This window comes from Marmota monax, unplaced genomic scaffold, assembly GCF_021218885.2.
Source record: "Marmota monax isolate L192 unplaced genomic scaffold, Marmota_monax_Labrador192_F-V1.1 WCK01_AAM20220418_F8-fsc00193, whole genome shotgun sequence".
NCBI classification, from domain to species: Eukaryota; Metazoa; Chordata; class Mammalia; order Rodentia; family Sciuridae; genus Marmota; species Marmota monax.
The window spans coordinates 3985803-4007649 of record NW_026695203.1 but is presented as its reverse complement, the minus strand read 5'-3'; the positions used below and the strand labels follow the sequence as shown (position 1 = coordinate 4007649).

At 44.0% G+C, this 21847-nt stretch overlaps 1 protein-coding gene and 1 pseudogene across 3 annotated transcripts in view; both read right to left on the bottom strand.

Annotated features, from left to right (window-relative positions):
• Nub1 (negative regulator of ubiquitin like proteins 1) overlaps positions 1-2470 on the bottom strand; it is a 31514-nt gene extending 29044 nt beyond the window's left edge. The window contains exon 1 of one of the 3 annotated variants that reach the window (XM_046429805.2): positions 2335-2470. In XM_046429805.2, coding sequence (XP_046285761.1) covers positions 2335-2405 — 71 coding nt within the window. In that variant the 5' untranslated portion in view covers positions 2406-2470. Of the gene's footprint in view, positions 1-1665; positions 2110-2195; positions 2203-2334 lie in introns of those variants that run through there. The other 2 variants (XM_058574345.1, XM_046429806.2) reach the window with 2 other exon arrangements.
• Positions 2471-2623: 153 nt separating this feature from the next.
• Positions 2624-21297, bottom strand: LOC124083227 (protein SET-like; annotated as a pseudogene).
• Between the last annotated feature and the right edge of the window lie 550 nt (positions 21298-21847).

Below are 21847 nucleotides of genomic sequence, written 5' to 3'. Positions count from 1 at the left end.
CCACATTTATAACTCACCTAATATGCTCAGGTGTTTTGTAGAATAAGCAGAGTTCTCTTCCTCCCTCTCCAGTTTAATCTAAATTACCAAGGTTTTAAATATCTCTAGACTTTTCTAAAAGTATATAAAAATATATGTTCTTGGGGCTGGAGTTGTGGCTCAGTGGTAAAGCACTTGCCTCACACACTTGAGGCACTGGGTTCGATCCTCAGTACCACATAAAAATAAATAAATATTGTGTCCATCTACAACTAAAAAATATTTTTAAAATATATGTTCAATTATATATAATACAAAACATGATTCAAAGTTGCTATTATGTGACAAGGACTATTTTACTTTTCTATTTCTTACCCTGCTATTATTCTGTAATCTAAGAGAAAAGATAAGGAAAGATGAATACCTAAAGTAATAAACCTCTTTAAGCAACTAAATACAGAGTTGTAAATTCACTTGTACTTAAGATTATTTTTAACACAAAAGACCAACCATACTGGTAGTTAACATAAAGAAAGAATAGCTTAAACCATAAACTAGCAATAATATTCTCTATATCTGAATTTATATATTCTACTCTAAATTTATTTACACTGTCTCTGCACTTTGTCACACAATCCCTTGCTGTCTTGTTATTCTGTCCCAAGAATAACTTCACTCTTCCAAAGAGGCACATGCCATGAAGGAGATGTCAATGCATCCTGCACTAGCATAGTCACTCAAAGGGGTGTGTGAGAAGCTGGCAGGTATAGCACAGTGCTTTAGGGTCTGCCAGATCAGACAAGGAGTAATAAAAGTAAAAAGTTATCAGCTCCTGGATGATCAAGACAAGCTCTAGGGAGCATATATATATATATATATACAAATTATAACCTAGATAAGCAACACTTTTTTTTTTAATTGAGGACTGGTATTTCATTCTTCCAAACCTAGTTCACCCGGTTTTTGAATCGAGTGTATTAGTTTAAATGTATTCCATTAACAAATATTTTTAAAAACAGTCAGAGAGGGTTCTGTAGGGGTAACCCAGGAAAGAATTCTATATTTTCAAGTATTAACAAACTACTTCTCACAGCAAAGCAGAGTAGGACTTAGTAGCCTTAGCTTTTCAAATGCAAATAACTTAAAAGACCTCTTTATAGCTGGGCACAGTGATGCACACCTGACATCCTGGGGGCTCTGGAGGCTGAGGCAGGCGGATCTCAAGTCCAAGGCCAGCCTCAGCAAATTAGACTCTAGGCAACTAAGGGAAACCCTGCCTTAAAATAAAAATTAAAAAGGGCTGGGGATGTGGTTCAGTGGTTAAGCGCCTCTGGGTTCAATGCTTATACACACATACATACACATACACACACACACACACACACACCCATTTATGTACTACTCATAAATCTTCAGAAATCCTGAATTAGAAATCACACAGGGTGCGGGAATAACTTTCATGGGCTGCTTACTGGAAACCAGTTATTTGTACAGCACTCATTGGCCTTAACCAAGCCACTACCTGACAAAAGGGCCAAAGGATGTCACAGACCTAGCCTGTGTCCCACTCCAGGGAGCAGATCAAGAGCTCCGGGTCTCTACACCACATTTTTTTTTTTAATTAAGCCACTGTCTGGAAACTAACAAAACTTCAGTTATAGAAACAAAATAAGCTATGACACATACGTGAAATCAAATCAAAAGGGGAAAAAGTCTAATCAGCAAGTTTTCGACTTCAGCTGGAGAACTTCAGTCTTACGCATGCCACACAGTGTTCCCCATCACAACCAAGACACGAAATCCTCCACTATCACTGCTTCAAACCGAAACTGGAACTGCTATCCGCCCGTCCTTTCACTTTCACTTCCTCGCTGCAGAGGAGCCAGCCGGCCGGGAGCCCCCTCCGAGCTGAGCGTGTAGACACGCGCACACACGCACACGCACACATCTCCTCCCAGGAGGTCAGGAGTAGAAGGAGACAGTCCCTAGCAGCCGCACTAGAGCCGGTGGAGGGCGGGCCGGCGCGCAGTCCGGTCGGCTCGCCAGTCGCTAGGGCACCGGGGCAGGGGCGGGACGCGGCACCGTGACGGGCCGCCAGACTCGCACGGGGCGTTGGGGCTCCGTCTCCCCGAAAACGAATGCACTGCGCCCGCTTTTAAATGCCTTGGCCCGGCCGCCGGCGCAAGCCGCAGGGCCGGAACCGCCAGCGCGTCCGAGCGCCGCCGCCGCCCCGCCCGGCTCCGCGCAGGCCCTCGCCCGTCGTCGCCGCGCCGCGTCCGGCTGGGGCCGCGTCGAACCGCCGGAGCGGGGTAGCCGGGCAGCGCCGCTGAGGCCGCGCTGCCGCCGCCTCCTCACCTGCGCCGCCGCCGCGCCCGCTGCGACCTGCCGAGTGCCCGGATGCGGCAGTGGCCGCCGTTTATTTTCATTCCGGGTGAGGCCGGCCCCGCCCCCGTCGCCGCCGCCGCACCGCCCTCGCGGTGCCCGGGAGGGGGTGTGGGCGGGGCTGCAGCGTGCTGTGGGCGGGAAGGGGCGGGGCTGTGGTGCTGTGGGCGTGGCTATCGCGGGCCCGTGGGCTAAGTCGGGCGTGGGGCTGGCGAAGGTAGACCCTACGCAGGGCGGTGGAGGGGGCGGGGCGGAGGCGGAGTTAGAGATGGGGCGGGGCGGTGAAGTCAGGGGGCGGGGCGATATGGGGCGGGGCGCGATAGGGCAGCTATGGAAGGGGGCGTGGCAAAATGGGTCAGCGCTGAGCCAGACGGAGTGAGGACCCGGGAATGGGTGGGGTCGGGTCGGCGCTCCAGGCCCAGTGTCCGCGGTTTGATGCCCTGGTCCAGTAAGTGGACTTCAAAGGAGAATCTGGTTTTGTTTCTCCAAAAGCTTGTTAGGACATTGCAGTTTCCCCTGCATTAGGGTCTGGACCGCCCCGCACCCAGCCAGCTGTTTGGACTAGGCCTGACCCTCTAAACTGAGGGATCCAACCCAAGACCTCTGTAATCCCACTAGGGCGAAGGTTGCTCTGGCGAAGATTGCTTTCCGAGGTCCCTTCTCCTTTCTCGCGCTGCCGGCCTACCATCGCCTACAGTACCTGTGGACATTCTCCTACTTCCAAGGAGGTGGTAAATGCAAATTAACTTATGAGCTGGGCTATGTCCTTATGTCTAGGTGAGGAAATAAGTATCCACAAAAGGGCGATTGGTGAAATGCTCTGAGAAGGAGGGCAACGCCCAGGTGGTTGCGCACAGATTCTGGGCAGAGCTTGAGGTAGTTGGCACTCTAAGGACTTTGGAAGGCTGACAGACCACACAAGATAGGAAGTACCTCTCAGACCCCAGGAAGGTTGCTCCGATGAGGGTTTGGCCCCATCCAACTCCCAAAACCCTTCCTTGGACTGGCTCTAGCATTGTCATGGGGGAACTTGATGTCATAGATCCAGCCTGCCGGCAGCTGACTCCCACCGATGCTGGCTCCAAGGGAATAATAATAATAACCCTACTTTTGTGAGATATTGTGGGCATTCAGTGAGATTATGCATGTAGAGCATGCATTAAGTGCTGCTTTTTTTTATTAGGATAAGTTCATTTATACTAACTAACCACTCTCATTTTTATGAGATTTTTAGAAGAGTATGGTTGTAGGATTCTGGATATCGGTGGCTCAGTTAGTGAGGGCCAGTTCCAAGAGGACGAGTCTACCAAGTTAGATGCACAGTGGAGTAAAGACAGATGCCAGGAGTGTGCTATGGAGGCGTGAGGTGAGTGCCTCTGTGTGAGGAGCAGGTAAAGGGGGCGTGGCAAATGGGAAGAACTCTGCAATAGAAACTGAGCCCCGTGGAGGATGAAGGAGAGTTAGTTCCAGCAATGCTGCAGGTAATGATAATGGTGAGCCAGAGGCACTGGAGAAGAAGCCCTGCCTGCTGCTTCTGCAGTGCCTGTTTCTCCAGTGCCTGTTAAAGAGTGGTGTTTTGTGGAGTTTGGGTTATTACCTGTGGATTGCTCAGCCTGTTGACTGACTGGGGGAGGCTCTTTAGAGAAGGAGTTACGAGGTGAGCCTTCTAGCAGCACCAATATGTTCCCAAAATATTGTGAAAACTCAAGAAGAGTGCAAAATGTCACTCATTACCCAGAAAATTTCCAGTATTCGCTGAATTTGTGACAGACACTATGAAGAAGTGGGATCTCTTTGTCCACCTCTTGAATTTGGATTGGCCTCTTGATTTGCAGTGGCCAATTCAGCATTAGTAAATGGGTCAGAAGCAAAGATCTGGGGCCTTGGGGCTGGCCCTCTCCTGCTGCAGACCACCATGTGAAAAAGCCTGAGCTAGTCAGCTGGAGTGTGAGCAACCACGTGGGGGGAACCAAGGGACCCCGGCTAAGAGCTGCCAACTTCCAGACATGCCAAGAAAGCTCAGCCAGGTCATCCAGCTGCCAGTGGCCACAGACACAGTGGGAGAGCCCAGAAGGGACCACCTGATTCACATCCTGTGAATCATGAGGTAAATAAAATGGCCATCCCTTAAGGCCACGGGTTCAGGAATAGTGTGCTATGCAGCAAAAGTGATCAGCATTCAGTCAAAGCTAGCTGCTGCCAGGTCTTATTCATTGGAGAGAAATAGATAGTTATCCCAAGAAAACAGTATCTGTAAATATTTGTAATATTAGAAAACAATGTTTATGTCAATTTGTTACTTTGTAAAGACTGAGTAAATAACAAACTTACTTTGTGAAATAAAACTTGATCCTTTTCTGAAGATACTACAAAATCTACATCTTTCTATGATTTTAAGATTTCTCTATAGTTACATTAGTATGTATTTTCACTTTTAAAGTGGTTTTGTTGAGATATAATTTATACGCCTTACAACTCACCAGTTCGAGTTGTATAATTCAGTGGTTTTTAGTGTATCCAAACAATTGTGCATCTATTGCTGAAAATAATTTTAAAGAATTTAATCACCTCCAGAAGAACCATGTGCCCATTTGCTATCACTTATCACTTTCCCAACGAAATCTCAACCATAGGCACACTTCCCATCCCCCCACTCACCTCTCCTTTTTTCTTTGATTCCTGTGGCAACCACTAACTCAGTTTAGTTTCTGTTTCCATGGATTTGCCTAGTTTGAACATTTTATAGAAATAGAATCACATAGACCAGGTGCAGTGGCCCATCCCTGTAATCCCAGCTACTCAGGAGGCTGGGGTAGGAGGATCACAAGTCCAAGGCCGGCCTCAGCCACTTAGTGAGATCATCTTAAAAAACTGAAAGGGCCAGGGACACAGCTCAGTGGGTAGAACACTCCCCATAACTCAGTGGTAGAGCACTCCCGCGTTCAATCCCCACTAATGGGGGAAAAAACCCATATAATATGTGGTCTTTTGCAACTGGCTTCTTTCACTGAGCCTAATGTTTTAAAGATTAATCCATATTGTTTCATATGTTAGTACTTTATTCCTTTTTATTGCCAAATAATATTCTATTATACAAATATGCCGAATTTTATTTATCTATGTATCAGCTCATGGACATTTGGATAATGTCCACTCTTTGGATATTATTATGAATAGTGTTTCTGTGAAGATTAGTGCACAAGTTGTGTGTGAACATATTTTCAATTCTCTTGGGTATATAACTAGGATTGGAGTTGGTGGTTCATATGCTAACTCTGTGTTTAATCTTTTTGAAGAAATGCCAAGGTATTTTCCATAGCAGCTGTACCATTTTGTGTTCTTACCAGCAAAGCATAAGCATTCCAATTTTTCCACGGTTTCACCAACATCTTTCTTTTTCTATTCTAGCCATTCTAATGAGTGCAAATCGCTCTCTCTCTCTCTCTCTCTCTCTCTCTCTCAGGTTTCAGTTGCATTTCTTTACTGGCTAATTATGTCGGGCATCTTTCCCTATGCCTATTGGCCATTATTTCCTTTGCAGAAATATCTAATTAGATTCTTTACCCATCTTTAAAAAACTGAGCTTTTAAATTATTATTATTGAGCTTAAGAGTTCTTTATGTATTCTGGATCTCAGGCAAGATATACATGACTAGCACATATTTTCAGGATGGAGTGGATTGCCTTCTCACCTTCTTAATGGTGTCTAGAAGCACAAAAGTTTTTAATGTTGAAGGAATATGTTGTCACGTATATGTTTGGTGGCAAGGCCATGTGGAAAGGTAGATCTGTAAACTTGTAGGCGATCAGCATGGCAGAACCCCAATGTACATTCTCTTTGACCCAGTAATCCAGCTTTTATTTTTCTGACTGTATTTTTATTAACCTGTCTTCTTCAAACATTGATATTTATTGGCTCCAACTGCAGTTTCTTGAGATGAAGAAGTCATCCTGATTTACATTTGTGCTTTTGTTGCTATGGATTTTGTGGTGATAAAGAATCAAGGAATATCTTATTTCACTTCTGCTCATCTAAAACTAGAAACTCCTTAAACACCCTCTGCATGGCAGTGAAATTTAATGCTGATTATTATCAATTCTGGCTAGAAAATCAAAGTAACAGGTGGCTTTGACAGTTCATTTTTTATAGTTGCTTTAATCAGAAAGATATACGTGTGCTGGATTAAGTTATATAGTGAACTTTTTTTTTTTTTTTGGTACAGGGATGGAACCCATGGGCACTTTACCACTGAGCTATATCCTCAGCCCATTTTATTTCTATTTTAATTTTTTATTTTGAGACAGCATCTTGCTAAGTTTGCTCAGGGCCTCAATAAATTGCCAATGATGGCTTTGAAGTTGTGACCCTCCTGCCTCATCCTCCTGAGTCACTGGGATTATAGATGAGAGCCACTCCACTTGGCTGAATTAATTTTTTATAGATGAAGTAGATTTAAAAAGGAAACAAGTGTAAGTGAAGTAAGCCGATCCCAAAAATCTGATCCCAAAAAACCAAAGATGAGTGTTTTCTTTGGTATGAGGATGCTGACTCATAATGGCGATGGGGGGAGCATGGGAGGAATGGAGGAACCTCAGATAGAACGAAGGGGAGGGAGAGGAAGGGAAGGGGCATGGGGGTAGGAAAGACGGTGGGATGAGTTAGACATCATTACCCTAAGTACATGGTTTGAAAATACACAAGCCCTGACTTGAGAAATTGTGCTCTATATATGTAATATGAAATGAATTGCATTCTGCCATCATATAATACAAATTAGAATAAATAGATAATTTAATCATAATAAAAAAGGAAACAAGTGCATTCTTGACTTTCCTATTTGTATATGGTAATTTCTAAGGAGTGGTTATAAATGGGAATTTCCAGGGACTTTGAATGATGACTCACACTTTCAGTTGATGGACTTTCACTTTCACTGGTAATCCTTAAAAAGACTCCTTTGATCAAAACTTCAGTGGGCCACCTAGTTCTTTCCGACTAGGCCTGACCTTGAGCCTCCTTCTCTGTCCTTGTGGAATTCAGCTTGAACAAGAATCTTGCTAACTCAGTTTAACCAGGACCCCTTTCCATGATGTTTCCTCTTATTAATTTTTCATCCACCTTCTCCATGATTTTAAGTCCTCACTTGTCCTAGTTGGAGTCAGAGTGGAAGCCAGTCTCTCTCCCTGGGTGCAGTGGTCCCTGTGCCCTTTGCCATGGCTTTCTTGTATAAAGTCCCCTGCTATCTTTATTGCCCCATTTGGAGTCACAGTCATGTTATTCAGCATTTTTGCTGGACAAGTAGAACATGGAAACCACAGAGAGACCAAGTAAATGGTGAGGATGATTTGTTCCCACCTGACTGGGAGTCTAGGACTTTACTTATTCTAGAAGATGGCACAAGCTGAAGAAGTTATGAAAAGATTGGGTAAGAAGACTACTCTGATTCCCAGGGATGGTGTGCTAGGAGGCTATATCTCGGGGAAGATCATAGTGATTTTAAGAAGGGGACTGGCCAGCTCACTTGGGACTCAAGTAGAAGCCTCAGGAAGTGTGTAGTCCTCAAGTTCTGTGTGCTGGTTGGAATCTTTGACATATCTGGTCCCAGATTTTTAACCCAGGTACCTGAGTACATCTGCCTCAATGGCTGGGTAGGTCATGCTTTTGCTCTGGAAAGACATGGAAGTAAGGACAGAGATGACAGAATAAATAAAACCATGCTGTTAATAGTATTAAGTTAAATCCAGTGTTTTATTAACACTTTATCATGAAAAAGAAATTGACATAGAATATTAGTCTTGTGGTTTTAAGAAAGGGTGAATGGGAACTAAGCAGATCATGGAAACAAGAAAGGGAATAATCATTGCTAGACTCACCCTTTGAAAAACCTTTTTTGGAATGTTAGAATAATTAACTTTTTTCTTTTTAATTTTAAGTACAGAAAACAATTATAAACCATATATTATTCATGACAATTAAAAGATAAAAGTAGAAGCCTCTACTATCCCTGTCTTCCAAATGAAGCTTATTGCCTAAACTTCGTTAAGGATCCAAAGTTACTGGGCTCCTATGTCAGTGCTGCCCATTGCCGTACCAAAAATGGGGGAGACAGAAATTGCTGGAAGGAACCACTTTTATTCAAAGCATAAAACTTTGGGGGAATTTTAATGACATCTGTGAACTCTCTTTGGGCACACGGAAGGTGCTGACCTCACTGTCTTCTGGCTCTACCGTTTCTGGTGTCTGCTGACCATCTTAGCAGGCCATGGCTGGCTTTCTTTCTGGCTCTTTTTAAGATTTTACCTTTGGGGGTTGGGGTTGTGGCTCAGCGGTAGGGTGCTCATCTAGCATGTGCAAGGCACTGGGTTCGATCCTCAGCGCCACATAAAAAATGAATAAAATAAAGGCATTGTGTCCAACTACAACTAATTTTTTTTTAAATTTCTACCTTTGTCCTTGGTTTTCAGAGGTCCTACTATGATGCACTTGTATGAGTGACTTTGTATTCACTCTGCTTAGGAGTCGTAGAACTTACTGAATCTGTGAATTGATGACTTTCATCAGTTTTAGGGAACTTGTATTCTTGGATACGATCTCTTCAAATATGCTTCAGCCCCACTCTCTTTCTCCAGGAAATTAATTATACAAGTGTAGCAGACCTATTCACTGTGCTGCGCCCCATGTCTCTCTAATGCTTATTTCTGTATTTTCCATTCTTTCTGTGCTTCAGTTCAGATGTTTTCTATTGATTTGTGTGCAGTTCACTAACCCTGTCTTTAGTTTGTGTCTAATCCATAGAGTTCATAACTTTGTCTATCATACTTTTCAGTTCTAGAGTTTCCACTGAATATATTTTTTATATATTTTATACTCAAGTAAAGTTCTCCATATTTTCCCTGCTTTCTTTAATATGTCAATCACAATTATTTCAAAGTCAGGTAATTTCAATATCTAGGTATCTGTGGGTTTGTCTTTTTGTTTTGCTTTATTTTTCATGCACCTAATAATTTTTCTGAGATGCCAAATGCAGCTTCTAAAATTTTAAGGCATCCAATGTTATGACCATCCTGGGAGTGTTCCCTTTTCCAGTGCCCTGATTCAGTCAAGGACTCTGTGAGTCAAGGCAGGGTTGAGGGCTCCGGTTTCTAACGGGGAGTCCCCTCCCCAGAACTCCAGCACATCTCAAACCTGATCTCAGTTAGGCAAGTCCACCGGAACCTTCCTCGGCTCCTCAGAGGCTTCACACTCAGGTCTCAGCTGCTCGTCCCACACAAGCTTAGGATTCAGCAGACTGTCCTTGGAATTCCTCCTTGGTCTCCACCAGGAGCCCTGCTGGTTTTCTGTCCCTGGCCATGGCCCTCTGTGGGATCGGAATCTGGATTTCAGCCTCATGTGCCTGTCCAGACTTGGCCAGTACCCAGAGGGTACACGCAGCTGCAGATATCAGCTGTCTCAGGCTCTGGGCTCTGGAATAGTCAGTCTCCCAGTGCTCTCACCGGCCTCAGCAGCTCTCCACTGCCTCTGGCTCTTCTAATTATTAGTGAGAAGCTCTGTCCCCTGCAAGCTGATGCACCACACCCTAGAGGGAATGTTTAGTTTATTGATGGACTCATGTGTAAACCAAAAGATAAAACTGAAGTCAGTTTTTTTTGCTTCTCAGAGAAATATGGGGAAGCTCTTACCAAAAAGAGTCTTTGTCTTCCCTCCACCTTGGGCAAGTATTTGATATCTCCTCTTCAAAAGTCAAAATTACAAGACTAGTTCAAAGGTCTAATTGGCTTTTATTAGTGATTCATGAATTTAGATGGCATCTTCTCTAAAAATCTGATTAAAGACACCCTTGGGGGCTGAGGCAGAGGAGGTGGGCTTTATAGACTGGAAAGGGCTGAAGACAGCAGAAACAGGAAACAAAAAGCAGATTTATTCTTTCAAAGTGGCTTTCCTTGTAGGGTTAAAATACAGGGGACTTCCTGATCATGCTAGCCAAATCCTGATCATGGTCAATTTGGGGTCAGCCTTCTCATTTCTTAGAAAATCAGATAAACAACTTAGTGTCAGTTTCGTGGCCTGGAATTTCATCATGAATGATTACATTTCACCTTGGTTCCTTGGGATCTAGAGCAGGCACTCAGTCCTTGTGACTTTTACTCAACACCCAGCAGCACCCACGTAACCAAATCATTTCAACTAGTCTCAACCAGTTAAGACAGTGACCAGGTTTGTTTAGCAGAAATCATCACTTCAGAAAATAGGCACATGTTTTCCCTTTGGAAGGCATCCAGAGGTCAGTCAGGGCTGACATCACTGCTCAAGGGAAAGTTTACATATCCTTCCCTCTGCAGGAAGACTTCGTACTTCGTTGGAAAGCCATGCCCTGTCCCCCAAATGCCATCGCACCTGCTGTCAAATCAGATCCTCCTTTCAGACAAGCACTCTTTCACATCCCTGTAACCAATGTTACCTAACTAATGGCAAAATTGTTGCCTATAAGCTGGGTGCATGCCTATAATCTCAGCAGCTCAGGAGACTGAGGCAGGAGAATCACAAGTTGAAAGTCAGCCTCAGCAACTTAGCAAGGTCCCAAGCAACTCAGAGAGACCCTGTCTCTAAATAAATACCATAAAGGGCTAGGGATGTCAGTCAGTTGTTAAATGTCCCTTGGTACCAAAAGTTTTATTTATTTTATATATATATATATATATATATATATATATATATATATAGTGATAAAAATAGTGATAGACCTCAATGGATCAGAGATGCTTTATCATGCAATGGAGGGGCACACTTTCAAGGAGAAAATGGTGTGACAGGCTACAGCAAGGGCTAGGTAGGAAAAATTTGAGGAAGGCAGGGGGGTTAAGGGAACAGTTGTAGGTAAGGGAAGTTCCCTGGGCCTGTACTTCTCCTTTTATCCCTGGGGGTTGTTATTTCCCACATCCTTCAAAGGGTGTGGATAGAGATCCCAGGGCTTAGTACTGGGGACAGCCAGTTCAGCTCTAGGTGGGGGCCAGGTGTGAGTCCCTTCTGTGCTCTCCCCATTTTCCCTTCCTGCCTTCTCTCTGGCTGAGGCCTGGGTTTCTACTTTATCCCACTACAATGACAAAGCTCCAGTTGGCCACAGACCTCTGCTTACACACATGGCAGGCCTGTGGGGAGGGGAACAGTTGTGGATAAGGGAAGTTCCCTGCAATCTATTTTCTACAGCCTTCATTCCAGACTCTGAAAATAGTATAATGAGCTGGGGCAATGTCATCATATCTAGTTACTTCCTTCTGAAGGGGAAGGAGTAGGGGATCCCCTTCAGAGATATGGAAGAGAACACAGAGGTGAGGGAGGGTTCCCATAAGTTTCCTGCAGTTGTGGCCTGAGACACAGGGGTGTAGAGGGAGGGGATGTAGAGGGAGGGAAACTTGACGTCATCTTGGGTGATTTCCTCCTTGTGGGGCTCAGGATGGTCAAGTTTCAAGTGCAGGAGGAGAATAGCTTTGATGTGTTCTTGGGAGGCCTCTGAACCTAAACGGGTCACCCTGTCAAGAAGCTGTTTCTGTATAAAGTTAAGAAAATAGGGAAGAAAGGTTGTTATGAAAAAGATGAAAATTAAGGGGGACATGCAGGAAGTAACCAGGAAGTCCATCATTTTAGATCCCCCAATAGGACCACCAGGTACCAGCTAGGTCTCTTCTCTGCTGCTCCAATCAGTCCTGTAGTTGTTTAACCTTATCCCTTACCAGTCCTGATTGATTGATACAGAAGCAACATTCTTCCCCCTAGGAAGAGGCAGAGGTTACCTTGTTCAGCAGAAGGCGATCCTACTGCTCCTGCGCCAGAGATATCCAGGTGGATATCTGAAGTCCTATGAGTAAGGGAATAAACTGAAGGCTCTCTTGTGTCTGGTGTGCACCATTATCAGGATAGGCAAACTTTGGTTGTTAGGTAAAACATCAATTTGAGAAGTAAGGAAGGCCAAGGTACAGAGGCCAGTCTGATTTTTGGTAGACAGTGTTAAATATGAGCCTCACAAAGGAAAAATACCTCAGAATTTGAGGGGCACCAGGGCTGTGGGGCTGACAAGGGTACATCTTAATTTCCATTAAAAGAACTATTGTATTTTCTTTTAAATGCTAAAGTATGGCTGTACTTTGGTTATAACTGTTTTTACTAGGTGTTTAAGACCAGGCTGGTCAAATTGACCTTGCTCCTGTCTATTGTTAAGAGTCAGCTAAATTCCCTCAGGGCGTCACTCTTGGGAACTTGAAAGTAGCCTCTTAGCTCCTTTAGTGCCATTTTCCAGGATGGATCAGCGTCTCCTTGACCATGTTGCCTCCCTTTGGAAGCATCAGGGACATCTTCCTCTTCAACAAACCTCTTCTTTGTAGCATGTGCACTGTTTCAACTTTCTGTTTTCTAGGGTCTCAGTGATCCCCAGATCAGGAGGTGATGTGGCCCAGAGTTGCAAAGGCCTTAGAGAAGTCCCCTTGTTCCCTGAGTTTAAGCTGACTCAGAGGGTAAGAGCCAAATATTGGCTGTTTTCTTTCTTGGCCCTTTTACTTTCTTACCTTTAGTTTCCATGTTTTGGTCTTAAACATCCAATAAGCCGGTTTCACCAGTCTTAAAGTAAAAGTACTGGATTTTAACTTTAATGTCTATAACTTTATGTTATTTACAGCTTCTATTTAATTGGAGTCAGTATTAGTACTGGATTTAGCCATACATCATCCTGTAGGTGATGGCCTATTAACTCGAATTAGCTCAGGTTGTTATATTAGAAGTTGTACTTCTGTAAGGCACTAACAGACAACAGTTAAAGTTTACAAGGAAAATACAAAATGAAATTAACAAGAACAAAAACCTATTGAGTTTGTATAATAGTTATAAACCAAGAAACATAATTTTATAGTCCCAAACCTTACTTTAAACTTTAGTTTGAAGAATACCAGCTTGGTAAAAATTCTCTTTTAAACCTTATATGTTAAAGACTTATATACTTTGAAGATATCACAAAGAAGCTATTAACAGTCCCATGATTGCACTGATGTTCTTATATTAATCAAGTTTAGCTTTTAAATAAAAGTTTAGACTCTGTAAGGTAGTGTAATACTCTAAAATAACAGTTGTTATTTAACCAGAATTGTACAAACCCTAATTCCTTCAAGACTAGTTTTTCTAAAGAATAAAACTTAACAGAAACAAGAGATTATCTTGATAGATAAGAGTAGATTAATGTTTAAAGAAAGCTTTGTTATTTCAACCCATAGAGGATTAAACTTTTTTTATATTAGTACATTAATATTTGACCCAGGAGAAAACCTTGAGTAACTTTAACTGATTGTGCTATTTATATACAATCAACTTAGTTACACACAAACTCTTTGACATTTTCTCTCCACAAACCTACTTAGACATTCTATAACTTTTCACTTTACCACACAAAGACGTTCACTCCAGAATTTTTCTTCTATTTTCCATATTAAAATATATTTCTGTACCTAGAATCTTTTTATATCTCTTTCCTAGCTGTTGATTCTTTTTCATAATTCACATTATGAAACAACCCTTATAAAATTTCTGAGTTTAGACAAATTTTTCCAGTTTAATAAGATGAAACATTTTTATGTTTTTATGGTACTTTAATTGAAACCCAACTGAAAACTCTCATACTCTTTGTATATAAATTACACCTGATAGAATCTTTTGTGTGTGTGTGTATGTGTGTACACATTTAGTTTTTTTTTTTATTGTAACAAAGCAACTTGTACACTTTTAATGTTTAAAACTGAGCATCATCTTTCCTTTACAGTTAAAAAAAAGAAAATTTAAAAATAAACAAAATTACAATAGAGAAGGACAATTCTTGGGCTGGGGATATAGCTCAGTTGGTAGAGTGCTTGCCTCACATGCACAAGGCCCTGGGTTCAATCCCTAGCACCACAAAAAAAAAAAAAAAAAAAAGAGAGAGAGAGAGAAGGTCAATTCCAAATAAGATCCCAGAAGTTCTGCTGGTTTTCCCCTTGAGTGGCAGGGCTCAAGTCATCATTAGGAGAGGATTTTATTTTAACAGTGTCATCTTAAACAGGAAGTATGTCCATTAAACATCACAGTTAAACATGCCAAAGAAGAAGCCATATTGTCACAAAGCCCACTTATCCCATCAAAACATCTCAAACCCACCCTTTGCTAAACGTTAACCAATATTTTTAAGTGTTTTTAAATTTTTAAAATAATTTTTAGCATTTTAAAAATAATTTTTAAATTTTAAATTTATTAAAAATAATAAATTTTTATTCATTTATTTATATGCAGTGCTGAGAATTGAAACCAGTGCTTCACACATGTGAGGCAAGCACTCTACCACTGAGCCACAAACCCAGCCCCAAGTTTTTTTTTAAACAAAAAAGTAGAAGATACATGTTGTTAAATGCTAACTGTCCATATTCACATGGAGACACAGTGTAATCTCTGAGCCCAATATACAGAGAAAGGAGGGAAAAGCTAGAATTCTATGCACTCCACAGGGCCCAGCCCCCTCCAGCGTCCAGCACAGAAGGGAACAGAAGGGCTTCTTTCCCACAGAGCACGGTGCTGTGGATTCCATACAGGTTTTTGTTTTGAGACAGGAAGGGATAAGAATGAATTTAGAACAGAAGGGTGTAGAGATTCTTTTCCCATTGTACTTTGCTCAAGGTATTTCCCCCCAAAGAAGTTGAGAAACATGGTTTGAGAAAAGAGACCTCAAGAACAGGGCAACTGAGCACAAGGGGGGAGGGGAGGAAAAGACTGCAACTTGCCCCCAGGGACTGAATTTTAAAAAAGGAAGAAAGAAAAAAGGTTGGAGTCCATCAATGTTCAATTGGTCATCTTCTCCTTCCTCCTCCACTCCTTCCTCACCTTCATTCTCATTCCCTTCTGCATCAATATCTTCTACTCCTGCTTTATCACCATCATCTTCTTCTTTTTCTTTTTCTCCTCCCCCTTCTTCATCATCCATATCAGGAACCAAGTAGTGCTGCAATGGATTTGGTCACCTCTCCTAACTCATCTGCACCTGCCTCAGAGTCGTCAGGTAAAGCAGCTCTCTGGTTCTTCATATTGCCTCTTCCTCATGGCTTGATTCTGCATTTGGCTTAAAGATTTCACCAAATCCTTTCCAGATTTCCACTTAATTTCAGTGGACTTTGAAGATGGATCACCACTCTCTTTCAGATGAAATTCTTTGGAGAGAACTTTATTTTTGAAGTAAGGATTTTCATAAAAATAAAAATCTATTCTGTAACCTGATTTGATATCTTCAAATCTGTCACTCAACTCTGGTCAAATAATGCAGTGCCTCTTCATCTTCCTCCCCAAGCAGTGCAGACACTTGTGGATGGTGGATAAATGTTGTTACCCCCAAATCTGTGATTTTTATGACTTCTTCTGAAAAAAAAAATGGTTGGCAGAGTTTGTTATATTTCTGTTCTACTTTCAATATCACCTCACTGGCTTGTTGGTTAAGTCTGTCTATTTCATCAATAAGTTCAATTGCTTCTTCTTGTTCTTTTTCACCCTTCCACAAGCCCAGAGAGGCTGATGAATCTACCTGCCTTGAGGCAGGGGGCAATTTGGGTTTCTACATTTGAGACTGGAGTGAAGATTGGTGGTTGGGGGCCGTCCTGTGAGGGAAGTCAAGAAGCAGGCCCATAGGTCTTGCAGCTCACCCAGGAGAAGTGCAGAGCTAGAATCATAACCCTCAGTAATCTTGTTTCAGTAAAGACACGGATACAAAGCAATCTAAAACCTTTTTCCATTTACCAATCTATAAAAACACATTTAATGTTTAAATATATTACCTTATGGAATTTGAGAAGTTAAGAGTACTTGATTTTATATGTAGCATCTATCTATATACCAAATTTGATACCATGTACATGACATATGGACACAAGCACACATGTAGACACAACAATACAGTATGCAGGTGTGCACACATACACAAAACAGACAGGAGACAGAGATCTTGTATCCATTGTAAGAGGAAATTTTCCTAACGTATTTGAGAGCTAACCCTTAAAAATTGGCCCCTGAACAAAGACAGAGTGTAAAAACCTCTATAGTTAGATAAAATAAGACTGATCAGGAAAATATTTTAATCTAGGCACACAAGATCCAATGTGAATTCATCATAAAACCATGAGCTTGAAAATATAGAATTAAAAAAATTCTAAGAAAAAATGAAGAGTTCTAAAAAAATGACATGGTCATTGATTACTCTAGTAAAGGAGCATATAAAACATCTTTATTAGAGTTTACTTTTTGGCTAAAATTAGAGTGAAAGAATGAGACAGCACTAAAATCCTTAGGTAAAGAAGACTTGATCATTCCATTTTCCCTCCGTATGCTGTAGTGGATATTGTTAAGAAAGCAGGGTGGCAAGATAACCAGCCACAGGAGGCTTGGATTTAAAAGTGACACACTTTTTTCTTCAGTCCCAAATCAGTTCTCTGCAAGCCCTGCGGGCCTCTGCAATTTACATTTCAATGCAAGACTTGGACAGAGAGTGATCTGGCAGAAGGTAAGTGAGGGAAGCTGCTCTTCTGAGCCTGAGAGGCAAAACCTCATTCACTGGGCATTTTAACCATATTTTTTCCTTTATAAAGTCAGCCTCTTAAGGTGTGGTCCTGTAGTTTATGTTTCCTCCAGAGACCAGTTTTTTCCCCCAGTTGATAAGAAAGCCAGGTTGGATGCAGAATATTATTAGGCATCTCCTTTATCTCAACTGTGATTAAGCCATCCCCTACTATTACTTTTGAGGACAAGTGAAGGAGAACAGAACATGGGTACCTGTGCCAAGAAAACTGACTCTTTGACTATGGGACAGCTCCCCAATCCCGGGGCCTCTAGGGGTCACCAGTTTCTTCCTTTCCTTCCATGACCTCTGTCTGGGGCCTCACTCAGAACGGAGGATATTAAATAACTTCTTTTTTTTTTTTTGGACCAGGGATTTAACTCTTGGGAACTCAAACACTGAGCCACATCCCCAGCCCTATTTTTGTATTTTATTTAGAGACAGGGTCTCACTGAGTTGCTTTGTGCCTCCCTACTGCTGAGGCTGGCTTTGAACTTGTAATCCTCCTGACTCAGCCTCCTGAGCCACTGGGATTATAGGTATGTGCCCCTAGGCTTGGCACTAATTAACTTCTTGATAACTATTTTAATTTAAGGGAGGACATTTGCCAGCTAGTTGTGCCCTTAAAATTACATTTTCCCTTTGTCCTTTGGGTGCTCATACTGACAAGACCATGATTTCATATTATTCTCCTCCATTTGAAGTGGGAGGCAAGCCTGTTAGTGCTCTGGGTGCTATCCCCACTAGAGAAAATAAATAATTTGTATTCCTGAACTAGGACAGATGAGCAGTAGTTTTACTCTAATTGAGACAGATTTTTCTGTTGTTTTTTTTCCTTGCCAGGTGAGGAGTTTGGGGTATGGAGAATCTGGTCAGCATGGAGGAGATCAGCTTGCCAAATATGGGCATGTTCACTGGGGTCAAGGTGGAAGTGAGAATATAGTGAACATCTGCCCAAGTAAGGTGATAGGCCTGAGTCAGACATATGAATTCCTTCTTAAACTTAGTAGAATTTTCAGAAAATGAGCCAAATCTGTCCTCAATTTTGAAATATCTGTTCATAGAAAAGGGAACATGGACTCCACAGTCTCGGCTACTTTCCAAAGGGGAAACATGCTTTGGAAGAAGAGTTTCAGGCCATGTGGTGGGAGGTGGAGGTATGGGGGATGGGGAGTGGGGATTCAGGGCTTGGGGAGGGGGCTGAGATGAGGGGGCAGAAGGCCCCTTGGTTTTGTAAGATGGGGGTTCATCTGCTATTTCGAAGGCAATAAATGAGGAGGAGGGATGGGGGTCAGGACTTGATCTAGGGGGTTTAAGGAAATGGGAGTCAGCAAGAACTAATTGTAGAGCAGAGCCAGGTTGGCATAATGAGGGCTTTGAGCAGAGGTAAAAGCAAGCTTGGAGGTAAGGAACCTCAGGCCATTTGCCATTTCTTGGAGGAATTGTCTAAGTCTTGGAGGATTTGGGGGTCAGAGGTTCCAAATTCTGAATTTGGGCTATTGACTTAGGTGATCTAATTTAGACTGTGGCCAGATCTGTGTAAAATATTTTTAATGAGACAACCTAAGGGGGATCCCCTAGGATGACTGTTTGCCCCCATGTGGGACAGTTTGACCAGGGTAGGGGCTACGTCAACATGTCCCTTGATGACTCCTGTCCTGGACAGAGTTCCACTGGAGAATGAGAGGGTGTGCCCTCCTGAAATCCCATTGGTGGAGGACCCCCTCAGGTCCAGATGAGCCAGAAGGCCAGGGTTTTGGGCAGGGCACCTCTGAAGGGAGACTGGAAGGGATGTGACCGCCCTGAAGAATGAGAAGGGTGGTGTTGCATACGGGAACAAAATGGCGGAAGGCAGCCTCTGATCCGGAGGTCTGAATCCAGAGGGAAGGAAGGAACTGGAGCAGACAGGGTTAGAGGGAGGATGCCTCCAACACCACAAAGGACCCGATATGGGTCCTTGCTCTATCTACGTGGCAGCAAGGCAGCAAAGATCTATCCCAGGACTGGGGTTGATTTCAGGTTGTGTACGGGCCACTGTTGAGCTATAGTGGACATGGAGAGCATGACGGTCCTCCTTCTTTGAGTATAATGTAGAAAGGGTGGGGGGGGGACAGTCCATCTGGGAATTCAGCCATGCTAATCATGGCTTGGGGCTTCCCCGGCCTCAGAGAGCCACAGAACTGCTGGATGATCAACGGTCACTTTCCAGGTCTCACCGGCCATTTAAACATGACTGTCATTAACCTTTGAGTATAAGGTGGAGAGAGAGAGAGAAGTGGGAGAGAAATATGAAAAAGTGGTAGAGGTTTGTTAGGACGGGAGGGGTAAAGAGCCCTGAACTCCCAGGTTTGGCATTAAATGAAAGCAAATGAGGGAGAAAACAGAGAAAGAAATGGAGACAGACCTCAATGGATCCGTGATGCTAATTAAACAATGGAGGGGCACATTTTCAAGGAGAAAATGGCGCTGGGCTACAACAAGGGTCTGGGTTTTATAGGGTCTATCAGGGCCAGGTCATAGGAGGAACTCTGTCAGTTGCTGGTGGTGGGCTCTTTAGGGCGGGGGGCAGGAGGTGGGAGGGGAACAGTTGTAGGTAAGGGAAGTTCCCTGGGCCTGTAGCTCTCCTTTTTCCCCTGGGGGTTGTATTTCCCACGACTTCAAGGGGTGTGGATAGAGATCCTGAGACTCAGTACTGGGGACAGCAGTTCCCCTCTAGGTGGGGGCCAGGTGTGAGTCCCTTCTGGGCTCTCCCCAGTTTCCCTCTGGCTGAGGCCTGGACTTCTACTTTGTCCCACTGCAATGACAAAGCTCCAGTTGGCCACATGGCAGGAGGGCGGGAGGGAACAGTTGTGGGAAGGGAGGTTCCCTGCAGCTTCTGTTCCACAGCCTTCAGCCTACAAATGTGCAGACTCTGCCCTTTTAGGTAGAGACCAGAGGTCTCTCTGCCCACCCCTGGAAAAGCCACTTTCGCCATTTCGTGTCTTTCTTTTCCACTTCCCTTGACTCCAGATCCTGTTTTCCTCATGAGTTAAATACAAGCTTTAACACAAGTTCACTTTTACATCAGAATGAGAATCAAGATTTTACTTTTTCCCCAGAACTTTACCATGATGGTTAATCTTGGGTGTCAACTTGAGTAGTCTGGGACACGCCCAGACGGCTGGGAAGCGGTTTCTGGGTGCGGCTGGAGCGGGTTTCCAGAGAAGCATGGAGTGTGCGTGGATGGACCGTGTGGGGCGGAGCTGCCCTAGTGTGGGCAGGTGCCATCCCACCAGCTGGGTGCCTAGTGGGAAAGTGAGAAGGCGGAAGTCAGGCACCTCACTCTGCTCTGTTGCTGTAGCTGAATATCACAGACTCACTGATTTAGAAAGAATAAACTCTGGGGTGGAGGTTCAAGGTTGAGGGGTCACATCTGGCGGGAGCCTTCTTGCTGACAAGGACTGTGCAGAGTCCTGAGAAGGCTCAGGGTTCATGTGGTGAGATAGAGCAAGCATGCCAGTTCAGATGCCACCATGGGGGCCTCGCCCTGAGGCCTCAGCTAATCCTGATCACCTTCCTAAGGCCCCAGCTCCAAACTCTGTTACCAAGTGTCTGAGTTTTAGAGGGGACGAACGCCCAGGTCATAGCCTGAGGGACTCTTGCTCTCACTCTCCCTTTCAGAGCAGAGGGATGCTCCGCTCCTGCCCTTGGGCATCAGAACTACAGGTTCTTCAGCTTTGGACTCTGGAACCTGCCGGTGCCGCCCTGGGGCTCAGGCCGTTGGCCCCAGACGGGGCTGCAATGTCAGCTTCCCTGACTCGGACTCTTCTGGACTCCACCGTTGGGTGGTTCTCCACCGTTCAGCTGGCAGAGGGCCTACCCACCCATTCTGGCACAGGTCAGCCTCCGTGATCAAGTGAACCCCCTTCTCACATGCTCCGCTGGCCGTCTCTCTGGGGAACCCTGATACACTTATCTTTTCAGGCTTCCATGTCTTAGACAAAAGCTGGCCGCTGCATCTCCAGCGTTGTGTTTGTGGTCCAGACAAGACAGGGCAAGAACGAAGAAGGGAAAACTCGTGGCAAACAAGTCTGACCATCTTCATCAGAAAAATAATGGCTTGTCTAGAAGCCCCACCCCTTCAACTTCCTCCCACATCTGACTGCCCAGAAAAGTGCCCAGGAGCCACTCCTGGTTGCAAGAGACCTTGGGAAATCATTTCCCACCCCCTAAAGCAAAACAAAGCAACCCCTGGTGATCTTACCCCTGATAAGGAAGTGGAGATGAACGTAGAACAGGCAACCAGTAGCACCTGGGTCAACCAGAAGTCACCCAAGGTGCCGCCATCGCCCATGATCTCTGGATACGTCCCCTTCTTTCCCCCTCCGCATCCTGCCTCCTCCCCCAGTCGTGCCTACTTGTCTTGAAGGCACTGATCACTGAACTGCTGAAGCCACTAGACTTCACCCTGACGTGGCAGGTGCCTAGTGTGTCACCCACCAAGGAGTGGGTCTGAGAGGTGCATGTTAGTGTCAGAATTGCTGTCAGCATCATGGTCTTGTAGCCTCGGGTGAGCGCTGGAGAGCAGCTTCCCCTGTCCACCAGCCAGTGGCCATCTCACCTGCTGCACCAGGGGGAGACTGGCTGAATAGCTTGGGGGATACTATTGGATGATTTTTTTCCTTATTTTTTCATTATTAAGACTTTTTCTTTTCGGTGCTGGAAATGGAAATCAGGACCTTGCACGCATCAGACAAGTGCTCCGCCCCTGAGCTGAGTCTCAGCCCATGTTTTCAGATAATAAAATGAGAGAATGAATGTGCATCTCCCAGTGTTTCATCACCTCACCTAGAACCATTACGAGCATGTTAGTGTGAAGCTTTCTGGAGTTTTCTAATAAGAGT